Genomic DNA, 16,065 nt, shown 5'->3' on the forward strand with positions numbered 1-16,065 from the left:
GATGTGAATATTTATGTATTTCATCAGAGTTAGGAAGTTTTCAACCATTATTTCTTCATATATTTTTTCTGCCCCTTTCTCTTCTGGGAATCCTGTGATGTACATGTTGGTGTGCTTGGTGTCCCACAGATCCCTCAGGCTCTGTTTATTTTTCTTCATTCTTTTATCTTTCTGTTCCTCAGACTGAATCATTTCAATTTCCTTATCTTCAAGTTCATCAGTCCTTTCTTCTGCCTGCTCAGATCTGCTGTGGAACCCCTCTAGTAAATTTTTCATTTCAGTTATTGTACTTTTCACTTCCAGAATTTCTTTTGGATTCCTTTTTGTAATTTCTGTGTCTTTATTGATATTCTCATTCTGTTCATAACATCATCCTCCTGATTTCCTTTAGTTATTTGTCCATAGTCTCCTTTAGCTCATTAAGCATGTTTAAGACAGTTGATTTAATATTTTTGACTAATAACTTTAAAGTCTGAGCTTCTTTAGGGATAGTTTCTGTCAAATTCTTTTTATTTTCCCCTTCACAGGCCCTGTTTCCTGTTTCTTCACGTGCTTCGTAATTTTTTTTGGAGAACTGGACATTTGAATATACTATAACTCTGGGAATCTGATTCTGCCACTCCTTACAGACTGCTGATTTTTGTTTGCTGAAAGTGGTAGTGTGTATTCCTTGTGTGTGGTCATTGTAGTTTGGGTTTCATTATCTCTTCTGTCAGCCAGTGACCTGACAAAGATTTCCTTAAATATCTGGTTCCAAAAAGCAGGAGAGGTGTTTCTATCTGTTTAAATCTTCCAATAGATGCTATCAGGGAAAGCTGCTGCAACCAGAGAATGTTGAAACCAAGGCAAGCATCTGCCAAACCAACCAAAACTCAGATCTCCAAATTTCGGAGAACAACGTCCCCACTGCTCACCCTGGCATCAGCCGTCCCCTTTGGCAACTCAGGCACTATCTTCACAGTGGTGCTGAGGAATAGTATATGGTATCTGTTTTATGCATGTCATTCTCTTACCAGAGTCTCTCTTTATCAAACACTTCCCTTGTTGTAATTATCCAGTCAGGTTCCGCAGTTCTGAAATAGTTTATTAAATCACTCTTTCCAGCTCAGTGGCTGCTTTGATGGAGGGATCAATCTCTGGAGCTTCCGTCTCTGCCATTTTTCATCAACTCTACTTTCTTAAATCTTTGTTTCCTGCTTTCTTCCCTTTCATATGCCTTTTTAAATTCCATACAGATCCCCAAAACGTTGGTTGCAAGTTAATGTGATGATAGTTAGAACTGTACCAAAGTCCAAGATAAGCTAGGTTGAGAAGAATTCATTAATTTTGATTCTCTTAGGCATCAAACTTGAACATGCATCAGACTTCATCACTTTTTCTTGGTTCCGCATTAAAGTTGGAATGTATTATGTACTTAAATACAGATATTGTATATATATTCAAGTTGTTCTGAAAGGTAGTTTTAATGTGCTTGAATATTTTAGTTGGGCTGCACACTTGTCCCTCAGACTCAGTGTTGGACTCTTATGTGGCCAGCTGTGAGGTGGTAAAGCTTAAATAGCTGGGAAAATGATGTATGGACTTTAGGGGCCAAGGCTAGGCTTGTTTCTTGATAACTGTATTGGAAATTAAGTATCACATAGAAGAACAGAATAGAAAAAAAGAAAAAAATACAGATATTGTAAATAATGGGAGATTAATTTTTACAGGCTTGGTGCGGTTTATAAGATTGAAGATGATTCCCAATTTTGCAAATTATGAAGAGTAGAGTTGATTATTATTATTATTATTATTATTGCCCATGAGTTAATTCTACATAGTATTTTTCTGTTTTTTATATAGATTGACTAATTACCAGGACAGGAAATAAAACTTAAAAATTATGCTATGTGTTTAAGGCCCAGAAAGTTAGTCAGTTTGGGATTGTTATTTATTGTCATATGATTTTTTAATTTAACATTTATGTGCTGTAGTGCATAGACACCAAACATGTTTATGTATTTATTCACATTAAACTGTCATTCATTTTTTGGTTAAGTTTTTGGGAAGAAGGGGAAGATACACTGGTACTATGGCAGAACCACAATCAGAAATTTATCCACTCTTCTAGTTAATCACTTTTAGAGTTGTTAATGCATGTTTAATAATCCTAATCATGAAATACTAAACTTTTATGCTTTTATTTCTTTTTAGAACCTTATAAAACATCTTCCTGAGCAGAAGGTACTCAATGAATTAGCACAGCTGAAGAATGAATATGATGACCTTTGTGAGCCTGAACAGTTTGGAGTTGTGGTATGTATCTAGCCTAAGGGCCCACAAACTCAGCTTGGAGGTAACACTTATCAAACACAGTGAAAAAAAAAAGACATTTCAATCACTGATATTTTTTTCTACTGTATAATAACTACATAACTTAATATAACATTAGCTGTCAGGAAAAAAAATCCTTGTTTATTATTTATAATATTATTGAAAACTAAAGAAATTAAGATTTACATTATGAAATACCTCTAGACATCTCGTGGGCCTTCCTCTATATCAGTGCTGATATTAATATATGAAAAATAATACATAATTATTGTATTGACTGTTTTTTCTTCTATTTAGATCTTGATGCTAGAATTTAGCCCTAAAAGAGTTAGGCTAAGAATAAGGGTGGAAACTAGATAATTAGTAATGTTCTGGAGACTGTTTTCTGTGGTATATATTGTATTAGAAAAAGCACAAGAATTTTCAGATATCCCATAGAGTGTCAATAATTGATTGAAAGCTTTACATACACTGTTTCAGCTGGAAAGAAAATTTCATAAATACACATTATGCTTTACCATGGTTAAATAATTATTGGAATGAATTGTTTTCTTATCTCCTCTTCATTTTAAGGGGTACAAAAGATGACTAGGTATAAATATGTATTAAAAAATATAGTTTTATATACATGTGTATATATATACATATACCTATATATACATATGCATATATATATGTTTTTAGCTTTCCCCAAAACCTCTATTCAAATAATAGGGAAAAATAAAAAAAGATGGTGGGAAAGAGGGCATGATGGTTTATTTACTTTCTTAGAGAAAAGCTATTTTTGACTTAGGTGTTCCATACAAGTTTGTTTGCCATGTGAACAAACAGTTCTATTACAGCTTTCAGTTTTACCCTGGCTCTCTGACCATTTTCCATCTGCATACTAAGACTACTTAAAATTACCGCCGGACCCAATAGTCAAACACTGTCTGCTTCATCTGAAATATTGGGTTGGCCAAAAAGTTCGTTCGGGTTTAACCTCTTTAATAGTAATGTATTTGAATTGATTTGATTTGGTACTTTGCAATTTAAAAATCGTGTTTAAAATCAAAGTGTGATAGGTGGAACAGAGTATGTTCCTTTTGAACATATGCAATAACTGCTTGATCATATTTAGAGTTTATTAATTTTCAGATATGGCATTGCATATGCTGATGTAGGAGGATTCTGTCAAATCCTTGAAAAGCAAATCAGGAATGTATATTTAGGGTGAGATAGAGCATGTAAAGGTACCTGAGGAAGAGATATCTCTCGTTTTTGAATTAGGTAAATTAATCAACTAAACTGGCCAGTTATTATTTACTAAGTAGCAGCACTTTAACACAATATTAAATAGTAAAATTTTCTAGACCAAAGTCCACACTTGAAACTTAAGCTACTTGAATTCATTTTATAATTGAAGCAAGGCTATATACCATCTGAGAATTCAGCTGTGCCATGGTGGTTATGAGTTTTACAGTAGGTACACTACACAATTTCTCTGAAGCCATTTTTTTTCTGAATGCAGTTTATCTTGGAAGATGTATTAGTTTGCCAAGCAAATCCTTCAAGAGGAATATCCTTGGTACCACACTGAGGAAATGAAGTTTGGGGACATAAAAAGCAATATAGCTTCTGAACTCAAAGCAAAGTAGAAAATGGAAGAGATTTCTTGTTTGTGCACATAACCATAAATAATTCTGGGGCTGTGAACATGAAGTCACCTGGTCCTCTTATTTACTCTCCCCATCCTTAGCTACATGTCTGTAGGGGAAATAGTCAAGGATATTACAAAGTAGTTTATGCTATGTAAATTACCTAAGGCAGTATCAATCAGGATGCGCCAAATAAAGTTTAGGTCATCTCTTATATATCTAGCAAAAAGATTCTTGAAATAATGATATGACTCAGTCTTTTAACTATATATGTAAGCATGTATATCTTGTATATAATAGATAGTAGATAAGTGTTTTTTGAATTGAATTATAGGAAAATTATTCAAACCAAGTATGAGCCTGAGATTAAAAATAGCATAGTTTAGATCTCTAAAAGTAAAAATTATGTTCAAATATATTTCTCCAGGTCTATGCTGAAATTAAATTCACTTCTGTCTGGAAACGCCCAAATACTTTTTAATCCTCAAAATATATTGACAACCTACATTTAGGACAACTTTGGAAATGCATAGAATCATCTGCCCTAATGAGAAAGGCTCCAAACTGGTTGTCTTACTTCTGCTTTCTTCCCCCATCAAAAGTATTAGTGTAGTCATCTTAAAATCTATATTAATCTTATGATTTCTGTATTAAAACCCTTCAGTGTCTCCCAGAGTTTACAGAATAAAACCTGAGCTCCTTTGCATTCTCATTCTGCCTCTAACTCTCTAGCTTTATGCCTCCCTGTTCTCTTTGGTGAACTGAGCGAATTGGTGTCTTTATGACATTTTAGCTTTTACCTTGGCGGGACTTTCTTTGCCATTTCAGCAGTTATTTTACTTGTTCCTATTTAGTGGCCTTTCGTTTTTCCATAGCGGCTATACCCTATACCGTATCTTACCTGCTTTCCACAAGTCTTCACTCCCTCCCCTCCCCATTCTTTTCACTTACTACAAACAACCTAATCTCTTACCAGGGAAAAGGGAAAGCACCTAGGCTTCAGAACTTCCAGCATCTCTCCTACCTACAGTTATCTCTACCCATATCTTTTATTAGCTTCCTCTCTGTCAAACCTTAAAAAAAGGGATACTTTATTATCACTAATACTATTGTTGTCATGATTAGTGATAGAAACAAGAATGTATTGAGGTGTTACTGTGTCTGATTCTATGCTAAGTGTTTTTACATTTACCATCTCATGAATTCCTCACGGCCCTATGAGATTGGCACTATTATTAGCTTCATGTTACAGATGAAGAAACTGAGGCCAAGGAAGGCTGGGGACCTTGTCCAAGGTTACATAGTAAGTAGTAGGTACAGAATTCAATCCCAGGCAATCTGACATCATGGATTGTGATTTTAACCACTGTACTGAACTGGTGTGTGCACGTGTGTACACGTCCACGTGTGTGTGAGATAGTCTACTACATACTAATTTACTTATCTCTGTTTAAGGCATTATTATCCCCTGCCTACTCTTGTTCTGTTATTCTATTGCCTCTTCAATTCGTCAGTCTCCACTCTGCCCTTCTCTTCAGAAGAAAAACATCTTCTTAAGTCATTCACTGCCTAAAAATGTATGAATGGATAGCTGGATGGATGGATGGATGAATAAAAATCCTTCACTGGCCCTGAGGTCCATGATAGCTACTGCCCTCTCTTTATTACCTAGCATCAGTTTTTTCAAAGATTAGTGTATTTGTTCTCTACTTCCTTACCTCTAGTTACTATTTAGCAAACAGCAATCAGAATTCTGCCTTAAACAATGCATTGAAACTGATCTAGAAGAGATCATTAATTACCTCCTAATTGTATCTAAAATATACATCGGTTCTACTCACTTCTCTTTTTCTGTGCCGTCACCACTTTAGCCCAAGCCAGCATCATCTTTCCCTTAACCATTATAATATACTTTTAGCCTGTTTTTTCCCCTTATACTTTTGCCGTTTTCCAAATCAGTCTCGGCACAGCCCTCGATGTGACATTTCTAGAGCACATTTGTGTTGCATCATTATTTATCTGCTTAAAGCATCAGTGCGTTGTTTTTTGAATTTACCATGCTCTTTCCTGCCTTTGGACCGTTACACACATTGCTCCCTCTTACTCCCACTCGCTGCCTGCCTCTCTCCTGCTTATTCGAGTTTCCGCTTAAATTTCATTCTCTCCGTGATGCCTTCACTTACCTATCAATCAAAATTAGGTCTCCCTATTAAACTCTCTCAGAGCACCTTTTTTCTTTTCCTTTCTCATGGTTTTTAATTAAATATTTAATTGCGAGATTATTTATTGACTATCTATAACCCCTGCTAGATTGCAACTTCTTTAAGTATATGTATCGTATTGATTTAATTCACGTGACATATACTTACCAAATGTTTGTTGACTGTATTAGCTTGAATGCCAAATCAAGTGGGCTCTTATCAGTCCTAATTCTGTATCCATATGGCACTTGATAACATTGAAGAATTTAGATTCCTTACTGAGTCCTTTTCTTTCTTTCCCTTCTCTAGAGATAAATACTCTTTCCTAATTTTACACCTATCACCCTTGCCAGTGTCCTGTAGAGTTTCCATTAGTATATAACTTCCTGGATGATAAAAACAAAATCTCATCAGTTAGGGATAGACATATGCCAGAAGTGTGATTACTCCTGCAAGATTCATTAAAATCATCATCAAACAAAAAACAATAAAATTGGCAAGACTAGGGAAAAATCTGGCTTTGACTTTTTGAAAGAAATAAACTTACCTGAGACAGTGACTGGGCTGCTAAGCTTTCTCTAAACTTTTTGAGTGTTTTGTTTTCTTTCTTTTTTTTTTTTTAAAGCAGCCGTATCATTGGGTTTGCTTATATTCACATGTAATGAGTTAAAAAGAAACCAAAAAAAAAAAAAAAGAAAAAGAAAAAGAGCGAGAGCAACAGAGAGAGAGAGAGAAAAGAAACAAATAAAAAAAACTAGCATATCCCTCTTCCCAAGCAGACCTCCTGGGAAGAGGGGTATGCTAGTTCCCACACCTTCTATGATCAATAATCCTTTTCTTTAGGGGGGTATATTGGCTGCATAGCTTCCCACTGACTTGTCCTCCAACCTGCCTCACACAGAATTGAATTTGGTACATTGTTGTAATTATGTGCTGTACCTTTACTGGGAATAAAGCACAGATCTTTGAAAGCTCTGCCAGTTAGAACCCCCAGCAGGAGCTTTTAGATTCTTCTGAGTGTGTTTGCAGCTCAGCTGTTCTTAAACCTCAGAGCGACGGAAACTCCCACTTGTCTTGCACTGAGGATGGAGACCCATACTATGTGTATCTATTAAACTAACACATCTTCTGAGAAAAAGAAGGCAATAATTAGTTCTCTTGGTAATCCATACGTTGTTTTTCTGACCTCAAAAATTACCCATATTTTTCAATTAAAAACATTCTAAAGCTATAATCTAAGAAAAAGATGTTGAGATAGCCTTGTGCATAAAAACATTTATAATGAAAAGCAAAGATTATGTGATACTGCTGACAGCACATTTAATTTTTTTCTTTCTCTACATAAATATGTGAAGGCAGGAGGAGTGGATTTATGCCTATTGTTGGAAGTACAACTATAAAGTCAGTGTGCTTTTTAATTTTTTTAAAGTCCCCTAAGAGCTTATGAGCTCTATTCAAGATAGCTTAACCTGGTGAAAAGGAAATTCTTAAAAGCTTTTTTTTTTCTCCTACGTATCATCAAAGGCAATTAGTTTGGATGGAAAATTGTAGCTCTTCTGTTCCATTAATATTAAATTATTCAGGTTTGCATATTCATTGGGAAAATTGCATTTTTCTTTATCTGCTTTCATTCAAAGTGTTCAGTGTTTTGATATGTAATGCCTTGATTGTTTCTATTTTCATTCCTTCTGTAAATATGAATGCTAGCTCTTACTTCCAGATGTGCATTCATTTTATCTGAAAAAAAGCTGGTTTAATAATTGTGAGATCAAGTAAAAGAAAACTCGCCATGACTCGTTCTCAAATCCATGTATTCAGATTCTTGTTCATTTCATTAACTTCTCATAATAGTCCATTTTGTGACAAGATTGCTTATTTCCATCAGCTTTTGCAATAAAATGAGGTAAAATAAAACCACCTGAAAACTGAATATTCAGATTAAGTCTGGGGATGTCAATCAATTTTACTATTGATTGCTTTTCATTAAATTTTTTAAAAATAAAAAATTAACCCCTTTTCCTTCTCCATATATCAGTAATCCATAAGATAGCAGCATAGCATTACCATTACAGATGCTCTGATGGCCGTTCTTGGCTTCAGACAGTTGTTTTCAGAAGGATGTTTTGAAATTCTTGCTCCAATTCTTAGTGTAATTCTTCTGAGTTTCCAGTGTCTCTTGGGGCCGACATTGTTACCATTTTCTGTTCCAGACTGTAAATGAGTAAATGTTTGTTGATGCATAATTTCCACATATCATTCTATTTGGGGAAAATATTCTCTATCGGCATATCATTGCTTTTCTGGGATACAGTCAGTTTTCAACACTCCGTTTTTCCAAAGCCTCATATTACAGATCAACCATGGCTCTTATCTCTCCTGATATCTAATACACAAACATTTGCCATTGGCTCCATACAGCAGATGTACCTGTATTGATGATTTTGTGCAGTCCAAGTACTAGGTGTACTGCAGAAAGTACAGCAGTGAGCAGTAGAGAGCCTAGTCTGGAGGGGGTTATGTCTAAATAGGATAGTAAAATGATTTATTTAACAGAGAATCACAGATGTCCTTGCTTTATTTCCATACTTCCAGGCAGACTTTTGCTCAGTCATGGAGTCTGGATCTCACAACTTTTATAGGCAGTTCTGCCTGCTTTCTAAGTTAAATCCACTCTTCTTTATTGTCACTTCGTTATCATCACCTTAATTATAGTCACTGATACAAAATTATTCTGTATATTCAATGTATCCATACATTGGATCCCAATAGTATTTAGGTATGGAGGGGACACCTTGTAACAGATGTATATTTCTTACAAATATATCTGTTAATTCCAATGAATTTTTAACATTATATTTTGAAGACACTAGAAGATCAGTTATATTCACATATGATGGCAGTTGAAGGTGTGTTTCTTAGCAATGCAAAATGAAAGATAACAGAAATCCCCTTAAAGGTGAGCGACACGTGACTGCAGGAGTGGCATGTGGCTACCTCCTCCTCCTTCACACATGATTGTTACACTTGGGTCTTTTCTCTTTCTCTATGGATTCTTATGGTAGTATGGCAGAACATCAATATTCACCAGCTGCATAGGTAGTGAAGTGTATAAAATTCAAATTATATAAACAAAACTGTGTCTAACTCTTTGGGGAAATAACCCACTTGTAGCTGCTCTCACTAAAGCCGTCAGGGTACATTTTTTTCTTTTTAATATAGTACAGATCAGCTAAAGAAATGATAGCTGCTTGATGTGATTTGACAGACAAGTATCTTGTAACACAAAAAAATCCCCTACATAATACAATACCTTGGTCACCAGCCCACAGCACTTCAAGGAATGAATTATAAAACAAAGGATGCCAGTCATCTAAAATGCTGCGAGGAACCACAAGGAAAAACAAACATACATTTCAGCCAAGTTTTTGTTATATTTCCTTATATCACTTAGGTGCATTCAAATGCCTTTACAAGACGTGCACCTTTTAATAATTGTATCTGTGGCTGGGGATGTCGCTCAGTGCTTCCTATGATTTCTAAGCTTAGTTATCCAAGACATTCCCTTACACACTGAAATCCTCTAATGGAGATTCAACTATTGTCTATCAGTCTACCCTGGTCTGATCATAAAAATTCACACTTCTGATTGCAGCAAATTCTATTAGTATGATCAAAGCATACTGTTTTGTGGCTCCTGTAAAGAGATGCATCCATATAGTTTCACCTCCTCCATAATCCTCTTGATTTTTACAGTAACACATTTTCAGTGCTAACATTTCTAATAATAAGTGTATATTATGCATTGAAACGGACTGAAGGGACCTCTGCGTGATATTTACAAAGTGTGAAATAGATAATGAGGGCCGTTCTTCACCAAGCCCTGGTAACACACATTCCTTAATTGTGGATGAGAGAAACTTTATCTCAGGTTTGGGAGAACAGTCAGGGACCATGGTACCTTCTTAGGAGTTTCTGAGGATGAGTAAAGAGGGTAATAACAACAATAGCTATTGTTTTAGAGTGCTTCCATTGTGTCAGCTACCATGACAGTAATGTTACACATAGGATCTCATTTAAGTCTTACTGCAACTTGCGTGAATGACTTAAGGAATACATTTTACTGATGGGGACATAAAGTCTCAGAAACATTCAGTAACTTGGATTAGATCTTAACTATAAAGTAACAGAAGTGTAGTTCAAGTCCAGGTCTGTATAACTCAAAAGTCCCTGTTTCTTCCACTACAATGTACCTTACAGGTCTAGAGAATGCAGAGAATGGTTTCTCTCCCTCTCTGAGGATTAAGGGGAAAATTCTCTCAACCTACCCTTCAAAATAGTTATACGGGGCTCTGAATTTGGGCTAAGATTGAGCCTGGGCAATATCGTTGGGATGGCACATTTGGTAGCTAATGACTTTACATAAGGAGTAGGGTACCCTCCTCCTGCCTCACATCAGCCTACTGTGACACCTCTTCACACTATGCATCTGCTTCCCAATCCAGCACTTTGCTGATATTGGAGTTTCTGTTTGTATGAATGAATACATCCACCCATCCATTTGTTTTACAGGATTTTTTTTTTTTTCAAATCACCTATGATGTTTATCACCTGCTCTGCACTAAACTTTATTCTAGTGGGTAAATGAAGGAAGAAATTTTGCCAAGTCAGTGGTCAACTCTGATCCTCTTATGACGCACAACCTCTTCCCCAAATCAGGTTGACTGATGATAGATTATATCCAGTAACAGCAGTTCAACAAAGTTAATTCCCTAGCATTTCTGGTTTGACATCTTAGCTGAAGACATTATTTTGGGGACAGTAAAACATTACCGTCGGCTGTTAATTTTGTTCAATAGACAACCTGTCTGTCCTCCTTGGGAGGAGATCCGGAAAATGGTTAGTCAGCTAAGGAGTGCTTTTAAAATCAGTCAGCAAGTATTTGAATGTCTAATAAATGCAAGGACCCGTGCTAGGTGCTACACAAGGTGCAGTCTTTGATTCTTCTCTCTATACACTCTCCTCATCAACAACCTGCCTTTCACAACATCTATTCCAGTCACTCCCAAATCTGCCAGCTCTAATACTTATCTCCTCCTAAACTCAAGGACTGAATTTCCAAATGCTACCAGATATCATAACAATACCTAAAACTCAAAATGCCAAGAAAGCAATATTATTTCCCTATTATAGAGGTGTCATTTTACTATTCATGTGAGGATTTGGAGGGGGGAAGGCTGGAGGGATCAGGGAACATATTTAAATAGTCTATTTTAGTAATTCAACCTTGAAGTACATAAATTTTAAGCTTGAATGGTGAGAATTGAAAATAAGAACCAATTCTAAGAAATTCTTCAGGTTAAAATATAGGCAAGGAATGGTATTAAATTACATTGTCTTTACCAGGATTTGAATATGACTTCAAGATTTAGAGTCTTCATAGTGGGGATCTAATAGTGTCTTTGTTAATAATAAAATACACTGGTGTTTGAGAGGATGGTGAACCAAGTTCACTTAAATGCTAATAGAAATGTCTTGGTAACATCCAAGTAGTATTTTTCACTTGTGAATCTCGCACTGTTTACCTCACCTTTCCATAACTCTAGAGGCAGAGACTAAAAAAGAAAGAAAGAATATATATGGATCATTTGTTTGGCTCCTACCTAATTATCAAAACAAGACTGCTCGACAGGACTTTCCCCTACTTTACAAATGAGGAAACTGAAGCAGAAAAATTAGGTGGATTAGTTTCACCCAGTCTAACTATGCAAAAGTTTCTAGATTCAGTCCTTTGGTTGAATTTGCTACTAAGCTGTACCCTATCGGCCCCCACTGCCTTAGTCCCTGATTAGCTTACTGAAGTGTAGGCAGCAGATCAGGGGAAGCAAATTCATCTATCCTCATTCTCCGAAACAAAAAAAAACAAACAGTAAACTGCATCAAATCAGCATCTCCTTCAGCATTCATTAATGCCAACAACATTTTACCTCACAAAGGACTTTACACCTTGGAGCCATCTTTGACTTTCTCCTCCCATAACTGGTCATTTACTAAGTCCCATTGCTTCTTCCTTAATTCTGCCTCTTGTATCTATTGCTTCCTTTCCCTTCCTACTGTCAACATCCTAGGTCATTACCTGTTTCTAAGACCATTTGAAGACTTAACTAATGGTATCCCTGCCCTTAATCTCTCCTTCAGCCACTCATACATACTGCTCTCAGTATGACTCAAGAGACGGCATGGTGTAGTGGTTGAGAGTCTGGATTCTGTAGCCAGAATGCCTGAGTTCAAATCTCCAGATCTTCAACATACAATTTGACTCTGTGCTAGTTCCTTAGTATTTCTGTGTCTCACTTTCCTCATCTTTAGAATGAGACTAAGGCTAATAACCTTTTCCTAGGGTTGTTTTGAGAATCAAATCTGCATATATGTATATAACACATCTGTAGAAAAATGTCTGGCACAGAGTACTCAATAAATGTCATTCGCCATTATTATTGTTATTATAATTACTAAAGTACACTTTTGGTCACATTATTTTGGTTGGAGCTGGTTTTGAAAAAAAAAAAAAAAAGATCAAATCCCTGCTCTTTGGGTTTGTAGGCCAAGGATTGAAATACAAAGCCCAGAAAGGATACAAATATGAATGAAAACAAGTGGTATTAGAACTGAAGCAAGACTAAAAGAAAATCTATATAAGCCTAGGGTTTAAATTCCTTGTGGATCTCAGACCAAGGCCACCCTGGTGAGCAGGGTTCCTACAAGTCCTACAGAGCATGGGCAGAAGGACACGTATTTGGTGACTAGCACCTGGTCAAAATAGTTCTATGGCTTTTTTAACCATCAGGGAGACTGAAAAACTACTACTTCCGAAACATATAAAATGATAGGAAACATGCTTCTGTGCTAATGATAGCCAGTTAACAGTGAAAAGAAAGGAAAAATTAAGTGGGAAAGGATTTGGAGACAGTGGTAGAGGCATAAATGAAGGCAGAAAATGACATAGAAACTTAGATTCCCACACAAACATACACATGGAGATTTGCACATTCATGGAGACGTAGACTTTGGTGTGGTTAGCTTCCAATTTTATGGCCTTTACATGGAATCTTAAGGTACTTTGATCTAAATTCTGCCCCTAGGTATATACCTCATATATTCCTAACCTATAAACCTTTTCTCACAGCTTCCTTTTGGTCCCCGTTTGTGTTTGCTTGCTCGCTTTCTCTCTCTCTCTCTACTTGTTTAATTTTTATCTATTTATCCATTTGTATCCCCTCTACTGTGTAGCCTTCATTAAACATTGTAGTCATAGAGTTTAAAGTTTTCTCTTCTTTCAGTGAACATCTCCAGCACTTAATTTCTGTTTACCCATTTAGAATCATGGGCTGGTTCTATCGCTAGCTATAGTTTTCAAGTGATTGTGTTATGAGTTTTGAGGTATATTGGACACTTTCTTTGAGTAGATGGTGTGTCTTATACTTACCATGCAAGTACTGAAGAAACAGTAGGATGCTTTTTTTTTTTTTTTAAAGATGTTATTTATTTATTTATTTGGTTGCACCAGGTCTTAGTTGCGACAGGCGGACTCCTTAGTTGCGGCTCCAGAGCTCCTTAGTTGTGGTATGCGAACTCTTAGTTGCAACATGCGTGTGGGATCTAGTTGCCTAACCAGGGATTGAACCTGGGCCCCTTCATTGGGAGTGCAGAGTCTCATCCACTGCGCCGCCAGGGAAGTCCCAGTAGGATGTTTTGAATACTACCCTGATCGTATTAAAAAAAAGCTATTGATAAGTGATCTGACTTATGTAGGTATAGTAACAGGCGGATATTCCCAGCATACTTTTATAATCTGCCTATAAAAAGCATGAAAGCATATGGGGGATTAGCAGACAGCAAAGGTTAATTTTTGGACAGGCAGACACCCATGGTTAATGTGAAAATTCATTTCAAAGAGTTAAAATGATAAATTATGCTTTGCTTTTGTATTAGAGCAGATAGGGTCTATTCAACAGCTCATTTTGCTGCTTTTGAAGGGTTCTTTGTGGCTTAAGGACTCTTGTTTATGCTATCAAATTCTTTTCATGTTGTCTACAGATATCTCATGCCTACACTGTACCTGGCATTTGTATTTAAAAAGAAAACTAAGCTATATGTGTAAAAAGAATAAATGTAATTAGGATTGTTAATAATTTCATTGTGTGTGTGCTTATGTTCTTATGTGTCTACCCTCCCCCCACCTCTCTCCCAGAATTCCTTTGGTGAATAAAAACTAGTGAAATGACTTGGAGTTTTGGGGAATTAAAGACTAAAAGAAATTATTATCGTAGGAGCTATACCAAAGGGAATAGAGAATGTGCACTGATACTATGAAACAATTAATTAAAACCTAAGTTTAACTGTTTTGAAGAAAACCAATATAGAATTCTTGAATAACGTACTTAAAAGTAAGTTCATGTGATTTTACCATAACTTAATTATTTAACATCAACATTCTGTCAAGTAGGTGAAATTCTTTAGAGCATATAAAAATATTTAATACATTTTATTAATAGAAATCATAGGTTTAAAATTATTAAATGCTCAATCAGAGCTAATCTTCTGATTTCAGACAGCATAGTGTGATATGTAATTTTTTTTTAGGAAATGTGGTTGCACTTACATTTTCTGTCATCGTGTACATTTTTTATATGTGGCCCAACTATTCGCTCAACTCAATGTCATGTTTGTACATTTTTGTAGTTTGCCTCAGGGACAGATTTTTGGCAGTTTAAATGCTATTGATGACTAATGATTATGCAGTTAACATACAGTAACTGTTTAGCTTCAATAATATTTTCTTAATGTAGTAAGGATGATTTCATTTATTCCTTTAAAACTGAACAGCTATTTCTTTAAACTTTGAAAAAAAATTCCTTTGAAATGTCTAAAACAAAGTAGAATAATATTTGTTAAAACCCAGAGAGAATTCATTTTATTCGGAAGTTTTACAGTATTGTCTATAAAATGATTCCCACTAGAGAGAAGAATAACGGGCTTTGTATGTATATACTTATACAGCATTCCTTATCTTACAGATGAGCTCAGTGAAAATGTTGCGTCCTCGTCTCAATAGCATTCTTTTCAAGCTCACGTTTGAAGAACACGTAAACAACATCAAACCAAGCATCATAGCAGTAACTCTGGCCTGTGAAGAACTGAAGAAAAGTGAAAGCTTTAACAGACTTTTAGAGTTAGTTCTTTTGGTTGGAAACTACATGAACTCAGGCTCAAGAAATGCCCAGTCTTTGGGTTTTAAGATCAACTTTCTCTGTAAGGTAAGATAACACTTTATAATGCCAATTTACAGCAATAATCTCATCTAAGAGAGGGGTCACTTTAAATAGCAATAGTACGTAAGCCCAAAAAAGTATCCTTTAAAAGGATGAATTTTATGGCATGTGAATTGTATCTAAATTAAAACAGATAAATGATTTTTAAAAACCTTACTGTAGTAAAATCTCAAAGACTGCAAATTCTTTTGCAGTACAGTACTCAGCTCTTGCTGATCAAATCTTTCTGGAGTTTTTAGGTCCAAAAAAATTGCTTTTATAAAGTAGATGCAATCTTGTATTTCAATCCCTTCAAACTTATTTTATGTCTCTCCAAAAAGTATTTGTGGAGCTAAATTCAATGAGGTGATAGCCAGAAATTGCCTTCTGAATATGCTTTGCTTTTTCTCCTCCAAGAAAATAATACTCTTTATTTTATAGTGTTGTGTTATTAAACTTATACTAGGTATCTAGTGCATTAACTAAAAGTTTTTAAAAAATCAAGTGGTAATCGTTTTATTGTTTTGATTATGCTTTAATTCTTGTGAAAAGTAAACAAAGAAACAGACAAGTGCAAAAGTGATGGTATATGTCCATTTCTAGGTT

The 16,065-nt window shown here is 35.5% G+C and overlaps 1 protein-coding gene across 7 annotated transcripts in view; it reads left to right on the forward strand.

The window, feature by feature from the left end:
- Positions 1 to 16,065, forward strand: part of DIAPH2 (diaphanous related formin 2) — an 860,940-nt gene that overhangs the window by 425,125 nt on the left and 419,750 nt on the right. For all 7 annotated transcript variants that reach the window (XM_082377063.1, XM_082377064.1, XM_082377062.1 and 4 more), the window contains 2 exons: positions 2,194 to 2,295; positions 15,226 to 15,465. In XM_082377063.1, the coding sequence (XP_082233189.1) occupies positions 2,194 to 2,295; positions 15,226 to 15,465 (342 nt within the window). The remainder of the gene's footprint in view (positions 1 to 2,193; positions 2,296 to 15,225; positions 15,466 to 16,065) is intronic.

Source organism: Balaenoptera borealis (genome assembly GCF_965194805.1).
Source record: "Balaenoptera borealis genome assembly, chromosome: X".
In the NCBI taxonomy this organism is placed as follows: domain Eukaryota; kingdom Metazoa; phylum Chordata; class Mammalia; order Artiodactyla; family Balaenopteridae; genus Balaenoptera; species Balaenoptera borealis.